Source organism: Chiloscyllium plagiosum, chromosome 20 (genome assembly GCF_004010195.1).
Source record: "Chiloscyllium plagiosum isolate BGI_BamShark_2017 chromosome 20, ASM401019v2, whole genome shotgun sequence".
Taxonomy (NCBI): Eukaryota; Metazoa; Chordata; class Chondrichthyes; order Orectolobiformes; family Hemiscylliidae; genus Chiloscyllium; species Chiloscyllium plagiosum.
This window is the reverse complement of record NC_057729.1, coordinates 27210200-27225313: the sequence shown is the minus strand read 5'-3', so window position 1 is coordinate 27225313 and position 15114 is coordinate 27210200. Positions and strand designations below refer to the sequence as shown.

The 15114-nt window shown below is 39.1% G+C and overlaps 1 protein-coding gene across 9 annotated transcripts in view; it reads left to right on the top strand.

Annotated features, from left to right (window-relative positions):
* The window catches only part of LOC122560108 (extracellular sulfatase Sulf-2-like), a 303645-nt gene that overhangs the window by 222261 nt on the left and 66270 nt on the right, over positions 1–15114 (top strand). For all 9 annotated transcript variants that reach the window (XM_043710351.1, XM_043710353.1, XM_043710348.1 and 6 more), the window contains 2 exons: positions 5501–5651; positions 13175–13350. In XM_043710351.1, coding sequence (XP_043566286.1) covers positions 5501–5651; positions 13175–13350 — 327 coding nt within the window. The remainder of the gene's footprint in view (positions 1–5500; positions 5652–13174; positions 13351–15114) is intronic.

Below are 15114 nucleotides of genomic sequence, written 5' to 3'. Positions count from 1 at the left end.
AAGGTACTGTCCATAAGCCTACTTGATAAGACAAGAACCCATGGTGCTGGGATAATATAGTAACATACATAACTGATAGAAGATAGACTTAAGATAAAAGGGGTATGATCGGAACAGCAATCTTTGAGATAGCCACAGGGTAAATACCGAAGACAATTTATTTACAATATATAATGATGGCTTTGCACATGAATGTATTGGAAAGTTTACAGATCATACAAAAAATAGATGGAAAGGCAAGAAGTGAGGATGACACAATGAATCTATAAGATAGGAGAAGTGAGTGGGCAACAACTTGGCAGATGGAACATGTGTGATAATGCATTTAGAATAAACAAGCTGAATATGATTATAATGCGGAAAGACTGTAAAAAGCCACAGCATGGAAGGATTTGGAGGTCATTGTGCATGGATCACAAAATGGCAGCATCTACATTCAGGAAATATACAAGGCAAGCAGACTGTTAGCCTTTATTTCAAAGTAAATAAAGAATCAAAATAGGGAGGCCTTACTAAAATTATGCAAGACACTAGTCAGACCATGACTAATAATATGTGACTAGTTTTGAGCCCCCTTATCTCAGGAAAAATGTACTGGCATTGGAAGCAGTTCAGAGAAGGTTCAATAATTGCGGATATGCAGGGATTGTACAATGATGAAAGATTGAGTAAGTCAGGCTTGTACTCATTAGACTTTAAAGGAATAAGTGGAGACCTTATTGAAACACACAAGCATACCAGGGAAATTGACAGGGTAGGTGCAGGGAGGTCATTTTTCCTTGTTGGGGAATGTAGGGCCAGAGGATAGTCTGAATAGAAGATTGTCCATTTAAGACAGATGTGGATATTTTTCTCAGTAGTGAATTGATGGAAAGCTTTACTGTGGAGCGCTATTAAGTATATTCAAGGCCGATATAGAAAATTTTAAATCAGTCAGGGAATCAAGGGTTACGGGAATAAGACAGGAAAGTGGAGTTGAGGATTATCTGATCAGCCGTGAACTCATTGAGTCTGTTTCTTCATTCAATGGGCTGAATCAACTACTGCTCTTGCATCCTATAACCTGGTGTCATGTGATTTTTGATTCGCATCCTGTGCCCTTATGGGCTTAATTAACATTACTGGAATTAATTGTTTCTTACTGGGAGATGACTCTTTGTAAACTATTTATTTACTTTATGTGAGTAACAAATCGGTCAGAATTTAGCCTAACTGCTAGAAATACCACCCTCGCCTGTTGGAATTCCATGAACTTCTGTACAGCAAGCTACTGCAAAAGTAGCACTGAGAAAACACAACACCCTCTACAGGGCACGCAGGACCTTTCCTTAGAGGGCAACAGCTTCATTTTTCCTAATTAATCAGATTGAAGAGTTTTTAATGAGCAGCCAGAGGTCTGAACCAGGAATATAAATTAGAATTTTGAATTGAATGTCAAAAACAAGACAGAAGGCAAGATTGGATTGAAAAGCATTTTTAAAAAGAGTATTTCATTTTCTTCTTTTTAAACCTGCAGCACTTAAAAATAGTTACAGAAAAAGTGGCACTTAAAACTAATAAAATTTAATTTTCAATGCCAAAGTAGTGGGTTTGACAACAATTAAGACTTGCAACCATTAAAAAGCGTACTTGTCTGAAATGGATCAGCCTTTATATTTTGTAGTGAATTCAGTCCATCTCTGCTTGTTCAATACAGTTGAATGGGGAGTCAGTCAGTGAGGGTGTCATTTTCAATCAACTTCCAGCAGTCAGTAGCTTCTGGATTTTGCAATTAAATGCATATCTGAACTTAAAGTTGCTGTTTGATTTGCACAGAAATAATGGTGTCATTAGCATTGATACTACTTTTACTGTTAGTTCTGTGCTGGGATCCCAGCTGTTTACAATATACATTAACAAGTTGGATCGAGGACTTGAATGCAGCATCTCCAAATTTGCAGGTGACACTAAGCTGAGTGGTAGTGTCTACAGTGAGGAGGATGCTAAGAGGCTGCAGGGTGACTAGGACAGACTAGCTGAGCGGGCACATACTTGGCAAATACAATATAATGTGGATAAATGGGAGGTTATCCACTTTGTTCACAAGAACAAGAAAGCTGATTATTATCTGAATGGTGACAGTTTAGGAAAAGGTGAGATGCAACGAGACCTGGGTATCATAGTGGAACAATCACTAAAGGTTGCCATGCAGGTGCAGCAGGTGGTGAGGAAAGCTAATGGCATGTTGGCCTTCATAGTGAGAGGATTTGAGTATAGGAGTAGGGATGTCTGCTACAGTTAAACAGGGCTTTAGTGAGGCCACACCTCTAGTATGTGTACAGTTTTAGCCTCCTCGTCTGATACAGAGCATTCTTACTATTGAGGGAGTTTAACCAGACTGACTCCCAGGATGGCAGGACACTCATATGAGGAAAGACTGGATCGACTGTGCTTTTACTCAGTGGAATTTAGAAGAATGAGGAGGAATCTCATAGAATCATGTAAAATTCTGATGAGATTGGACAGGCCTGATGTGGAAAGAATGCTCCCGATGTTGGAAAAGTCCAGAACCAGAGGTCACAGTCTGACAATAAGGGGTAAAGCCATTCAGGACTGAGATGAGGAAGAATTTCTTCACTGAGTTGTGAACCTGTGGAATTCTCTCCCACAGTGCGCTGCTGGGGCCAGTTTGTTAAATGTATTCAAGAGGGAACCTTGCGGCTAAAGGAATTAAGGGGAATGGAGAGAAAGCAGAAATGGGATACTGAAATTGAATAATCGGCCATGATCATATTGAACGTTGCTGCAGGCTTGAAGGCCAAATGGCCTACTCCTGCACCTAATTTCTATGTTCCTGACCCAATATAAATCAAGCAAAAAAAAATCACTTGAGAAAAAAGTGTCACAACAAATATAGGGTAAGCTCAGAGCTTGGGGTTACTGTTGTACAGTTAGGGGTCACCCTTTTTAGGTTAGAGATAATAAGAAATTTTTCTGCTTAGGTGTATGTGACTGGAATTCTCTGCATCAAAAGATGGCAGAAGCAGGTTCACTGGATGTTCTTTAAGAAAGGGAAAGTTGGTATTTTGTTAGCTACGGGACTCCAAGTTTTCTGGGAGTAGATGGAAATGTGGAATTCGAAACGCCAGCAGATCAGCCGTTGTCTTATTGAATGCAAAGCAGGCTCGTATGACGGAATGACTTATGGGCTTTTATCTCATGTTGATAGTACAAAAAGGATTTCTATTAATAATGGTTGAAAAGCAAAATGCTTTGTGTGTAATTATTGATCTTATTTCAAAACTGTTCTATATTTGTGAGGCAATGATTAGTAATAACAAAAAAATGCATCTTTAAGACATTGGATTACAAGTTTTCAAAACAGATCAATGGTGAGGCCAAATGAACAAATTTAATAGAGAGAAACTGACCGCACATATGCTTGATCCAGATCTTAATAATTAAACCTACAGATAAGAGTAAATTCAACAAACTATTTAATTTTAACCATGAGCATGGGTCTATAGTTCAAAAAGAAAATTCACAATATCTTAACGAGTTATTCAGAAATGATTGTTTCCTTCTGCCTCCACAGGACAGTTGTTTAAGAGCAGTCCCTGGAGGTAGATGATAATTTGGTATAAATGGATACCATTATAAGAAACTGGATCAATATCATTTCAGTGAAAATTGAGTGCCAGATAGTGATTTTCTTCCAGCAAAGTGGAAGAGAAATATTGCTTCAGCAAAGCAGCATTTAAACAAGGAGTGTGGAAGAGATTCTATCCTGAAATAATTAGATATTGATTTTGGATGGAGAAGAAATGATAGACAAGAATATTTTCTCACCCTAGATTTTCTTATGTTCTTTATTTCATCATTTAGTGTTACAATAATCATAATATGGTTTCATTTGTTTAGAATGCTGTTAATATACTTTGATGTAATAATGACATGTATTGATCTTGCCATCCTGTGTGTCAGAAACCGGAGTTAATTTTCAATAAGCTGTCAAATAGATGTTTTTTGTACTCCTGTTATATTCTATCACTAGAATTGGTTATTTCTTTACACGTCTTTGAATGTTTCACAAATATGTATGTTCACAGATAGCAGTCATCAGAATGGAGAATACTGGATCTTGATACAATTACAGCTGTCTCTCTCTGTATCTGTTGTATCTCAGTATCTCTCTAAGTGGCTTTGATTATCTAATTCTCTCTCCTTATCTGACTAGCTATTTCACTGTCTATTTCATTTATGCAATTCACTATATCTAACTTCATTGTTCAACTATCGTTCACTATCCATCTATCTATATGTAAGTATTTCTCTATTGAATTCAACAGTAACTGTTTATGTAGCTAAGTACCTCTCAATTTCTGTCTGTGTACGTATTAAGTCTACATGGAAGTGCTGGAAGAACTAATTGATCTAAAGAAATCAAAAATTATACTTAAATTTGCCTGTAATTTTCTGGCTTCAGGCCTGATTTTTAACCCTGTCTTCAAAAGCAAAAGTGGACTGGAAAGGTGTCCAACATGACAGCAAGGCAAGTCAACTTATTTCCTGAAACCAAAATCTCCTCCAGTACCATATTAACTTGCCTGAATTTAAATAGAGGAAGATTGGTTGTCCCAGAGGCACTGCATATAATTTAAGTGAGTATTACACCTCCAGCCTATCAACTACGTCCGAGCTGAGGACATCAACCTTGTTAGCTTAAGGTTGCAGTCAGATAAGGTCGTCTTACAGCATCTGTACCACCAGTTTTCTCTCCTGTTTTCAAATTGAGACTGGTCTTAAGCTGGATTGGTGGGTGAACAGTTACAAATGCATGGGCTAACTGTGACAACATTGGACGTGACAGCATTGTGAAAGGGAAGTCATGGTAGATTGGTGACTTTTTTTTTGCAGCATGTTCCATACGAAGTACATGAAGGTAATTCAGTTGATGTGAGAAATATGCATTTTCAGAAGGCACAAAAAATGTTGAAAATTTGAAACATATGGTGTGAAAGAAATTGTAACTAAATAAAGGGAATGAATGCTAGAGCACAGATATCACAGTAGGAGTAAATGAATGTATTTGAATTGGCAGGATGTAAATAGTGGTACCCCATTGAGATCTATGCTAAAATCTCTGTTCTCTCTATTTATATAAATAATTTAGGCAAAGGCACAAGTTTTATGATGATAGTAAATTAGTCATCATGGCACACTGAAGAAATAATGCCAGCAAATGCAGAATAGCGTCGGCAGAATGGGCAGTGCACACAATTTAATGAAATGCAATGAAAATGTAGCATTAAATTTTGATAAAAGAGCAATGAGATGGGGAAAATTATAAATGTTAAGTGTGAAAGAGAGCAGAAGCTCAAAACTCTAGGGTCACAAGTACAGTGATATCAAAACTTAGTGTCATAATTGTGTTCAAAAACACAAGGAATCTAATATCGCTCTAATACCAATTTATAGAAATCTTTAAGATTAATTATGTTTTTTTTAATTACATCTGCAGCACCCCCAGCTATAATTATGCACCCAATCCAGACAAGCATTGGATCATGAGATATACTGGCCCAATGAAACCCATCCATATGGAATTCACTAACATGCTACAGAGGAAGCGCCTGCAGACTTTAATGTCTGTGGATGAATCAATGGAAAAGGTATGTTGTCAGTGAAAATTATAAATGCATTAATATTGAAACATTTGATTTTTTTTTTGACCATACGGGTATCCTGAAAATTCCTAAGTCAAACTGTATTGGATATTTAAGTGCCCTCAAACAAGCACGCCTTTGTTATGACACAGGCAAATCGCTCACATGTGCAAGAGAGCATTCCGATAAATATTTTGCAAAATTGGATCAAGTGACCCATCATGTAACCTTTCTTGCTTACCCCTCACACCCCCCACCCCAAATTTTGAGATTATTTGCTTGCCACCCAGCACTTCATCCCATGACTGAATCACTCCACAGATGAAAAAGAGAATCTACAAATTAAAAAGTATTATTTGTTTAGTATCATTTTACATCAATAGCTATGTTAGGAACAGAGTTCTCTTTTCACTTTAGTAATTAACCACTGCAAGTTTTTTTTAAAATCTGTACTCCCATTAGATGCTTTACATGAACATTCTTTACAAATGATTGCTACATTGCAAAATAAGAGTCCAACATAGAATAGTACGGCTTAGAAAAATCATTCTGGAAAGAGACTTTATCTATAAATTGCATAAATTCATAGCATACTGCACTGTTGTTACCACTTTAACATATATCACCATTGGATAAACACTTTATTGAAAAAAAGTGATCACAAGTCTGATTCCCATTTGCGTGAGGTAGAACAGGACTGATACAATAATGCCAACAGCAATATTTTATGCGAGAAGAAGAATGAACTGATCTATTTGATGTGTGTAAGAGCAGATCAGGTAACTGCCAATATGACATCAGCCACAATCTCACTTCTATTTTATGAAGCATTGATCTTCCAAGCTAAGGGAAAACAGCCACAGTATAGTTGCCAGTGCAATTGACAGCAAACAAATGTATAGAAATCCCTGTCCAGTGGATTTGGCAATGTCAAGACCAGCTTAGTTTAACTATCTGAGGCAAACCCCACAATATTGTAGGTCCTCACTGAGGAAATGTGAGAAATGGCTACTGTTGCAAGATTCCCATTCCTGTCTCAGTCTAAACGGTCAGACAGAAGCTCTAGCTGACATCATATGGCTGTCTCACACAGATCTGACAAATGCTTTGCACCTAAAACATAGACTCTTTGTTCCTTGTAGCTGATTGACCTACTGCATGCATTCAGCTTTTCTGTATTTGTTTTACTACTTAATTGGTTGGCCACTGTATTTGGAAACCTAATGTAATAGTCAGAATATTTTATATACTCTGCTTGCTGAGCTTGCCCAGCTGTGCTGCCAGTATGATTTGTTTTAACAAGTGCATTGTTCCATTAGTAATAACCTCAATTAAAAATAAAAATTGTTAGAGGTTCTTGTGGTGCAGTGATAGTGTCCCTACATCTGAGCCAGGCGAACTAGATTCAAGGCCCATCTGCTTCAGAGGTATGTAATAACATCTCTGGACAGGTTGACTAGAATTTTGTTTTAAACTGTGAAATAGTACTTTTGTAATTATTTGCATCAAGAAAATATTTTTGCCTAAAGATGGAACATAACCCCCTTGGAACCAGATTGTACTGGGATTAGGTAAGACTTCTGACTAAGAGAAAGGGTGGGGGGATTAGATTCTCTTAAAACAGTTCTGGAGAGGATGGGGGACAGTAATTGCATAGATCACAAACCTATTGTCCTCATTAAGAAATAAGAATGTATCCTCCATGCATGCTATTTTGCCAGTGCCTCTGCTGCTTCCTGTCAGTCAGTGAGCCTGAACTGTTAATGATCATGTTGATATAGTGCAGTGTGCAGCCAGATCTTCTGAAGCTATGATCTCTCATCATTAATCACAAAGGGCACTATATAGGGATAATAGGAGCAGCAAAGATGCGCAGAAGACAAGCTGTAATAAAATACTCAGTGAATAATTGGCTTTTGCCTGCGTTATGACTTTTTTCAAAACTTTAAAATGTTTATATTTTTAATTTTTATTTTACATAATGCTCACATTGAGCAGTAATGATCACTTACAGATGGAAGGGAAAATATGTGCATGCTCTGTTGTTGAACAGGGATTGTGGTTTCTGGTATCACATGGGGTAAATTCATTACCAAAAACCTAATGAAAGGAAGGTTCTCTCTGGGTTGCTTTCTCTTGTCCTATTTCTCCTCCACCTCCCATTTCTTCCTCACATCCACGTTTATATGTTGTGTGAAATCATAGACATTTACAGCACAAAGGAGTCATAGAGTCATAGAGATGCATAGCGTGGAAACAGACCCTTCGGTCCAACCTGTCCATGCCGACCAGATATCCCAATCCATTCTAGTCCCACCTGCCAGCGTCCGGCCCATATCCCTCCAAACCCTTCCTATTCATATACCCATCCAAATGCCTCTTAAATGTTGCAATTGTACCAGTCTCCACCACTTCCTCTGGCAGCTCATTCCATACATGTACCACCCTCTGTGTGAAAATGTTGCCTCTTAGGTCTCTTTTATATCTTTCCCCTCTCACCCTAAACCTATGCCCTCTAGTTTTGGACCCCTGACCCCAGGAAAAAGACTTTGCCTACTTATCCTATCCATGCCCCTCATAATTTTGTAACCCTCTATAAGGTCACCCCTCAGCCTCCGACGATCCAGGGAAAACAGCCCCCGCCAGTTTAGCCTCTCCCTATAGCTCAAATCCTTCAACCCTGGCAACATCCTTGTAAATCTTTTCTGAACCCATTCAAGTTTCACAACATCTTCCTGATAGGAAGGAGACCAGAATTGCACGCAGTATTCCAACAGTGGCCTAACCAATGTCCTGTACAGCCACAACATGACCTCCCAACTCCTGTACTCAATACTCTGACCAATAAAAGAAAGCATACCAAACGCCACCTTCACTATCCTATCTACTTGCGACTCCATTTTCAAGGAGCTATGAACCTGCACTCCAAGGTCTCTTTGTTCAGCAACACTCCCTCAAACCTTACCATTAAGTGTATAAGTCCTGCTTAGATTTGCTTTCCCAAAATGCAGCACCTTATGAATTAAACTTCATCTGCCACTTTTCAGCCCATTGGCCCATCTGGTCAAGATCCCGTTGTAATCTGAGGTAACCCTCTTTGCTGTCCACTGCACCTTCAATTTTGGTGCCATCTGCAAACTTACTAACCGTACCTGTTATGCTCACATCCAAATCATTTCAGTAACTGACAAAAAAACTGACCCAGCAGCAATCCTTGTGGCACTCCACTGGTTACAGGCCTTCAGTCTGAGAAATAACCTTCCACCACCACCTTCTGTCTTCTACCTTTAAATGTATTCAAATGGCTAGTTCTCCCAGTATTCCATGAGATCTAACCTTGCTAATCAGCCTCCCGTAGGTTACCTTGTTGAACGCCTTACTGAAGACCATATAGATCACATCTGTCGCTTTGCCCTCATAAATCCTCTGTTACTTCTTCAATTGGCTCATCCTACTTACACTGGCCTTTAAAAGATCTATCTCACCTAATACTTTCCAATTCAATGTCCATAATCTTGGATGTTACAGCACTTCAAGTGTATATCTAAATATGTAATTTCTAAATATCTAATATCTAAACACATTAATGAAGGTAGAACAGTGTTTGTGGTGTGTACAGATTTTAGCAAGGCGTTTGATAAGGTTCTGAAGGTAGGCTCATTCAGAATGTAAGGAGGTATGGAATACAGGAAACTTGGCTGGCTGGATACAGAATTAGCTGGCCCATAGAAGACTGTTATAGTTTATAATGGGACATTGACAGGATGCAGAGCTGGGCAGAGAAGTGGCAGATAGAGTTCAACCTGGTAAAGTGTGAAGTGATTCATTTTGGAAGGTCAAATTTGAATGCAGATTATAGGCTTAAAGGGAGGAATCTTGGCATTGTGGAGGAACAGAGGGATCTTGGTGTTCACGCCCATAAATGCCTCAAAATTTCCACTCGAGCTGTTAAGAAGGCATATGATTTGTTGGCTTTCATTAGCAGGGGGATTGAGTTTAAGAGCCGTGAGGTTATGCTGCAGCTCTATAAAGCTCTGATTAGACCACACTTGGAATATTGTGTTCATTTCTGGTTGCCTCATTATAGGAAGGATGTGAAAGCGCGAGAGAGGGTGCAGAGGAGATTTACCAGGATACTGCCTGGACTGGAGGGCATGTCTTATGAAGAAAGGTTGAGGGAGCTGGGGCTTTTCTCATTGGACCAAAGAAGGATGAGAGGTGACGATACAGGTATCAAAGATGATGAGAGGCATTGATAGAGTAGATAGCCCAGAGACTTCTCCCCAGAGCTGAAATGACTATCACGCAGGGCATAAAGGTGATTGGACAAAGGTTTAGGGGAGATATCGTAGGTAGGTTCTTTACACAGAATGTGGTTGGTGTGTGGAATGCACTGCCAGTAGTGGTAGTAGAGTCAGGTTCATCAGGGACATTTAAGTGACTCTTGGATAGCCACATAAATGATAGTAAAACGTGGATATGTTGGTTTGTTTGATCTTAGAGTAGGATAAAGGTCGGAACAACATAAAGGGCCGAAGGGCCTATACTGTGGTGTACTGTTCTATGTCCTATGTAAATGCCTTTCAAACGTGATGCGAGTTTCTGTTTCTGCTACCTTTTTAGACAGGGACTCTCAAATAGCCATCTATTCCTGGGTGAAAACAATTCTCCTGTCACCTAATGTAAGACTCCTGGTTATTGACTCATCTAAGGGAATTTGGTCCTTCTATCTAGGCACATGGTAAATTTATAAACCTCAGTTACACACCTATAGCTTTCTCTGTTCCAAAGAATGTAGACCCACATATCTGCATGACTTAACTTCCCAGTTCTGGCAACATCTCATCTCTGTAGTCCCTCTTATGCATTTGTAATCTTCATCTATGACGTGTTACAGAGCTGTACTCTAGCTATGTCCTAACTTACTTTTAATAAAGTTTTAGCATAATCCCCGTGCTCTTGTTGTTAGCAGAGATACAGAATATAGGAAAGAATTTCATAAATGCCACCTTTACCCATCATATCTGCCTGGCTTGCTATATTTAGGAATCTCTGGGCAGACTTGCCGAGGTGTCTGTTATTTGAGGCTTGACATTTAGTGTCTGCAAAAGGATGTGCATGCAGTCATTGACATCTTCCAATCCATGGAAATGTGCAATTCCCAGTGAAGTTACCTACTCCGTCTACTACTACTTGGCAAATAGCAATGAAATTTCGTTAGCCCTCATTTAGTAGGCAAAAACCATCACTTCACTTGTGTATTTGCTGACAACATACTTTGAAATGTTACGCATATCTCTAGTTCCTCTCTGTCAGGACTCAGACATGCACATATTCTTGTTCATGGTCACCTACTATAGTCACAAACAATGTCTTTCTTGTTGTGCCTTATGGCAGCAGCACATAGAACACTTCACTCAGGACATCCAAAATGAAACACCGACACTTCGCAAATGGATCCTTGCTGAAGGCAAGGCTGGACAAATGCTAACCGAGTTCCCTGAGATCGGCTCTTCTGATGAGAGCCATTCCCACCCTCTGATTCCACATGGCCTCCACTCATTTGCCAAGTCATGTTGTGTTCTGGGGGCAACAGGTTTGTGTAGAAATCTTCATCAGTATTATATAGCTTTGAACCAGCCCTCAACATTGTATTTTTGCCAACCCCAACAGAATTTCTCACAATAGTATTATCTCAAAGATACATGGAGCTGGCTGAAACAATGTGCATTAAAAATAGGAACAAATAAATTTAATTTTTCACCTCTTAAGACTAATTCCTGACAGGAAATTATTACTTTGCGTTTCTTTTATTTAATGACTTAGAGCCCAGAAATGAGAAGAAAGTCCCTGAAGTCACTTTGGGTGAAGGAATGAGAAGTTCTGCTGAGGGGCTTCATCACAGTGGCTGAAAGCATGGAGGAGTCTGTTTCCAACAGGTTCATAGTTCCTTGAAAGTGAAGTCACAAGTAGATAGGAATTTGCAGAAGGCATTTGGTATGCTTGCCTTTATTGTTCAGTGCACTGAGTATAGGATTTGGGAGGTCATGTTGCAGCTGTACAAGACATTGGTTAGACCACTATTGGAATACTGTATGAAATTCTGGTCTCTCTATTAAAGGAAGTATGTTGTGAAACTTGAAAGGGTTCAGAAAAGATTTACAAGGATGGTGCCAGGGTTATTTCCCCTGCAGTGTTAGGTCACCCCTGAGCCTCCAACAAAGTCTTTCCCCCAGGGTAGCTGAGTGCAGTGCTAGAGGGCATAGGTTTAAGGTGAGAGGGAAAATTTTTAAAAGGGACCAAAGGGGCAACTTTTTCACAGATAGTGATGCATGTATGGAATGAGCTGCCAGAGGACGTGTTGGAGACTGGTACAATTACAACATTTAAAAGGCTTTTGGATGCATATAGGAATAGGACGGGTTTAGAGAATATGGACCAAGTGCTGATTAATGGGACCAGATTACTTTAGGATATCTGATCAGCATGGTCTGTTTCTGTGCTGTATACCTCTCTAACTGTGTGTGGTATTATATAGCTTTGAACCAGCCCTCAACATTGTATTTTTGCCAACCCCAACAGAATTTCTCACAATAGTATTGCATGCTTAGACTACTTTTATCTTTGGAAACCCAAATCATTGTCACACAGACCTTGTTTCAAACCCTAAGTTTGGAGAGGCAGATGTCCCCTTTGGTGAGCTTGGTGGAATAAATAGGTACAGCCTTCCAGGGAGCTGCTCATTTTCTGCCATATTCCCTCTCTTGGGTCAGGGATAAGCTCCAACTCCATCCACTGGCAGCCATGCAATTTGATTGGCACATTACAACCTGTCTCATTATGTCTGTATGTTCGTTCCATCGTCACTGCACCAATTAGTATCCAATACAGTGCCAGACAGTCAGCTGGACCTGAATTTCTTGCTACAAGTCCAAATACAGCAATCTGCAGTCAGGTCCTCTGAGACATGAGTATCCAAGAATCGCCAGCCATGATTATCTCAAAGGTGCACAGATGAACAACCATCTGTTCACCTGAAACCATTTGAGGGAGCAAATTCAACGGTATGGTTAGGAAATGTTCTGTTTATGAAAAGCCCAGTGGTTTGAGCACTTGAGTATCAAGAAATATTAGTTCAATCTGTACGTCACATTTTTTGTTTGGTGCTTAGTTTTTCGATATTGTAGTTGGTTCGTCTGCAAGGGTAGAATGTCACTGAATTTAATGCAAAAAGAAGGGACTGGTGAAGGACCTAATACAAGGATTATACATGTAGCAGGGCTTCTTGTGCTATGTAGGTAAGTTGAGTAGGTTAATCAGTGTTAATGGATCAGTTACTTCTGGCTTTCTATTGCTAAAACAGATTAATCTAGTATAGTTAAAATGTAATGATGTATGAGAAGGAAATAGAGATTACACTTAAGCAAAGATACAATGAGTAGAGATATTAGTACCCACAAATACTTGGTGTAGACTCTCATTACATGTGAATTTTTCACTAACTTAAGTGTTTACATTTGATCTTTCAGCTCTATAACATGCTTGTTGAAACAGGAGAAGTGGACAATACATACATCATTTATACAGCAGACCATGGCTATCACATTGGACAGTTTGGACTAGTCAAAGGAAAATCGATGCCCTATGAGATTGATATCAGAGTGCCGTTTTTCATGCGGGGTCCCAATGTGGAACCAGGGTCAATGTAAGATGATCTATAATCAAAATTGAATTGAATATCATTGCAGTAATTCTAGGATCCTAAGACCATCAGGTGTATCGTAGAAGTGATTTCATGTTCACTCTTGAGAACTTCCATTTTAGGTATTTTCCAATCAACCTGTTTAGATGTGAAACTAGGCCTCCTGGCCTAGAGGGTATGGATGCTGCCATTACATCACAACAATCCTCGAAACTCCATTTTATTCGCATCAACCAATTGAATGAACTATCTGTTTGTAATAGTGGCCAAATTTTGTTGAGCTAGTGGGGCGTCTCAATAAATTATAATGGGCTCAGGGATAATGGGTGTCATTTGGCTCATTACTTCCACATTCCACCTTTAAGAATGAGTTTTGCCTCCAATTGGAGACTGAAGCTGGGCCTCTGCCATGATAATTTGGACCTGGCTGCTATGCTTCCCTTTCTGACAGACTGCATTAAACCCAGCCCAGTGTATCTTTGACATATGTTGAAATACAATGGCATTTAGCACACTAAAAGAGCTAAGTATTTTTATTAGCCCGTTGTTTAATGCAGTTGTTAATTTTGCCATAACTCCTCGGTCAATTGGGATTGATTTGAGGAACTGGTTCACTGGGCCAAAACCTGGAACTCACTCCTTCGTAGTGTTGTTGGTGTACAGGTATTTACACCAAATTGACTGCGGCAGTTCAAGAAGGCAGTTCACTACTAGGTTTTTGAAGGCAACTAGGAATGAGCAATAAATTCTGACCCAGCCAACAAAGCCCACACCCCCTGAAAGAATGATATTTGTTTTGAGGGAAAGAAAAGGATTTTTGTGTACATAACCTAAGTTAAAAAACAATCTGCCAGAATCCTAAGAAAGTGTTGATTTTTTTTCCAGACACCGTTCTTCTATGTGTGCAATTTGAAACCAAGACCTCATCTGAGTTGTCCAGTGTTTCATGTGGATGCTAAAGTTAGCACATGAGTAAAAATTAAAGTAGGGTGAATAAAGCAATATTTTAAAATAAAACTGATGCATTTGTCATTCACCTCAGCTCTTTGTGATGTGTCAAAATGCTGCTACATTTGTCTAAGCAACGACCCAGTACTACAGTATAATTAGTTAAAGGGAAAGTTTGAAAATGATGAAACCTTGGTAACCTGGAATCTTTATTTGAATTCTTATTACAGTATCACATAAATCACAAAATACGTTTTCTAATAACTGCATGAAATGAATTTCAGTGTGCTCTCACTAACTTCTAAATGTTTTATCTGCCATATTATTTCTTTATTTTTAGCCAAATGTAAATGACAGGCTTCATTGACTTTTCTTTGTCCTTGACAATTAACAAATAAATGAGTTGCTAGACATGTTTAAAAAAAACGGAGGTTCATCCTAGTTACATATTGCAATAATTAATTTAAAAAGTGGAACGTAGATTTTCTGTTAAGCCTCAACTTTTAATCACGTTGCAATTTGATGGACTCATAGAGATGTACAGCATGGAAACAGATCCTTCGGTCCAACCTGTCCATGTCAACCAGATATCCCAACCCAATCTAGTCCCACCTGCCAGCACGCGGCCCATATCCCTCCAAATCCTTCCTATACATATACCCATCCAAATGCCTCTTAAATGTTGCAATTGTATCAGCCTCCACCACTTCCTCTGGCAGCTCATTCCATACATGTACCACCCTCTGTGTGAAAATGTTGCCTCTTAGGTCTCTTTTATATCTTTCCCCTCTCACCCTAAACCTATGCCCTCTAGTTTTG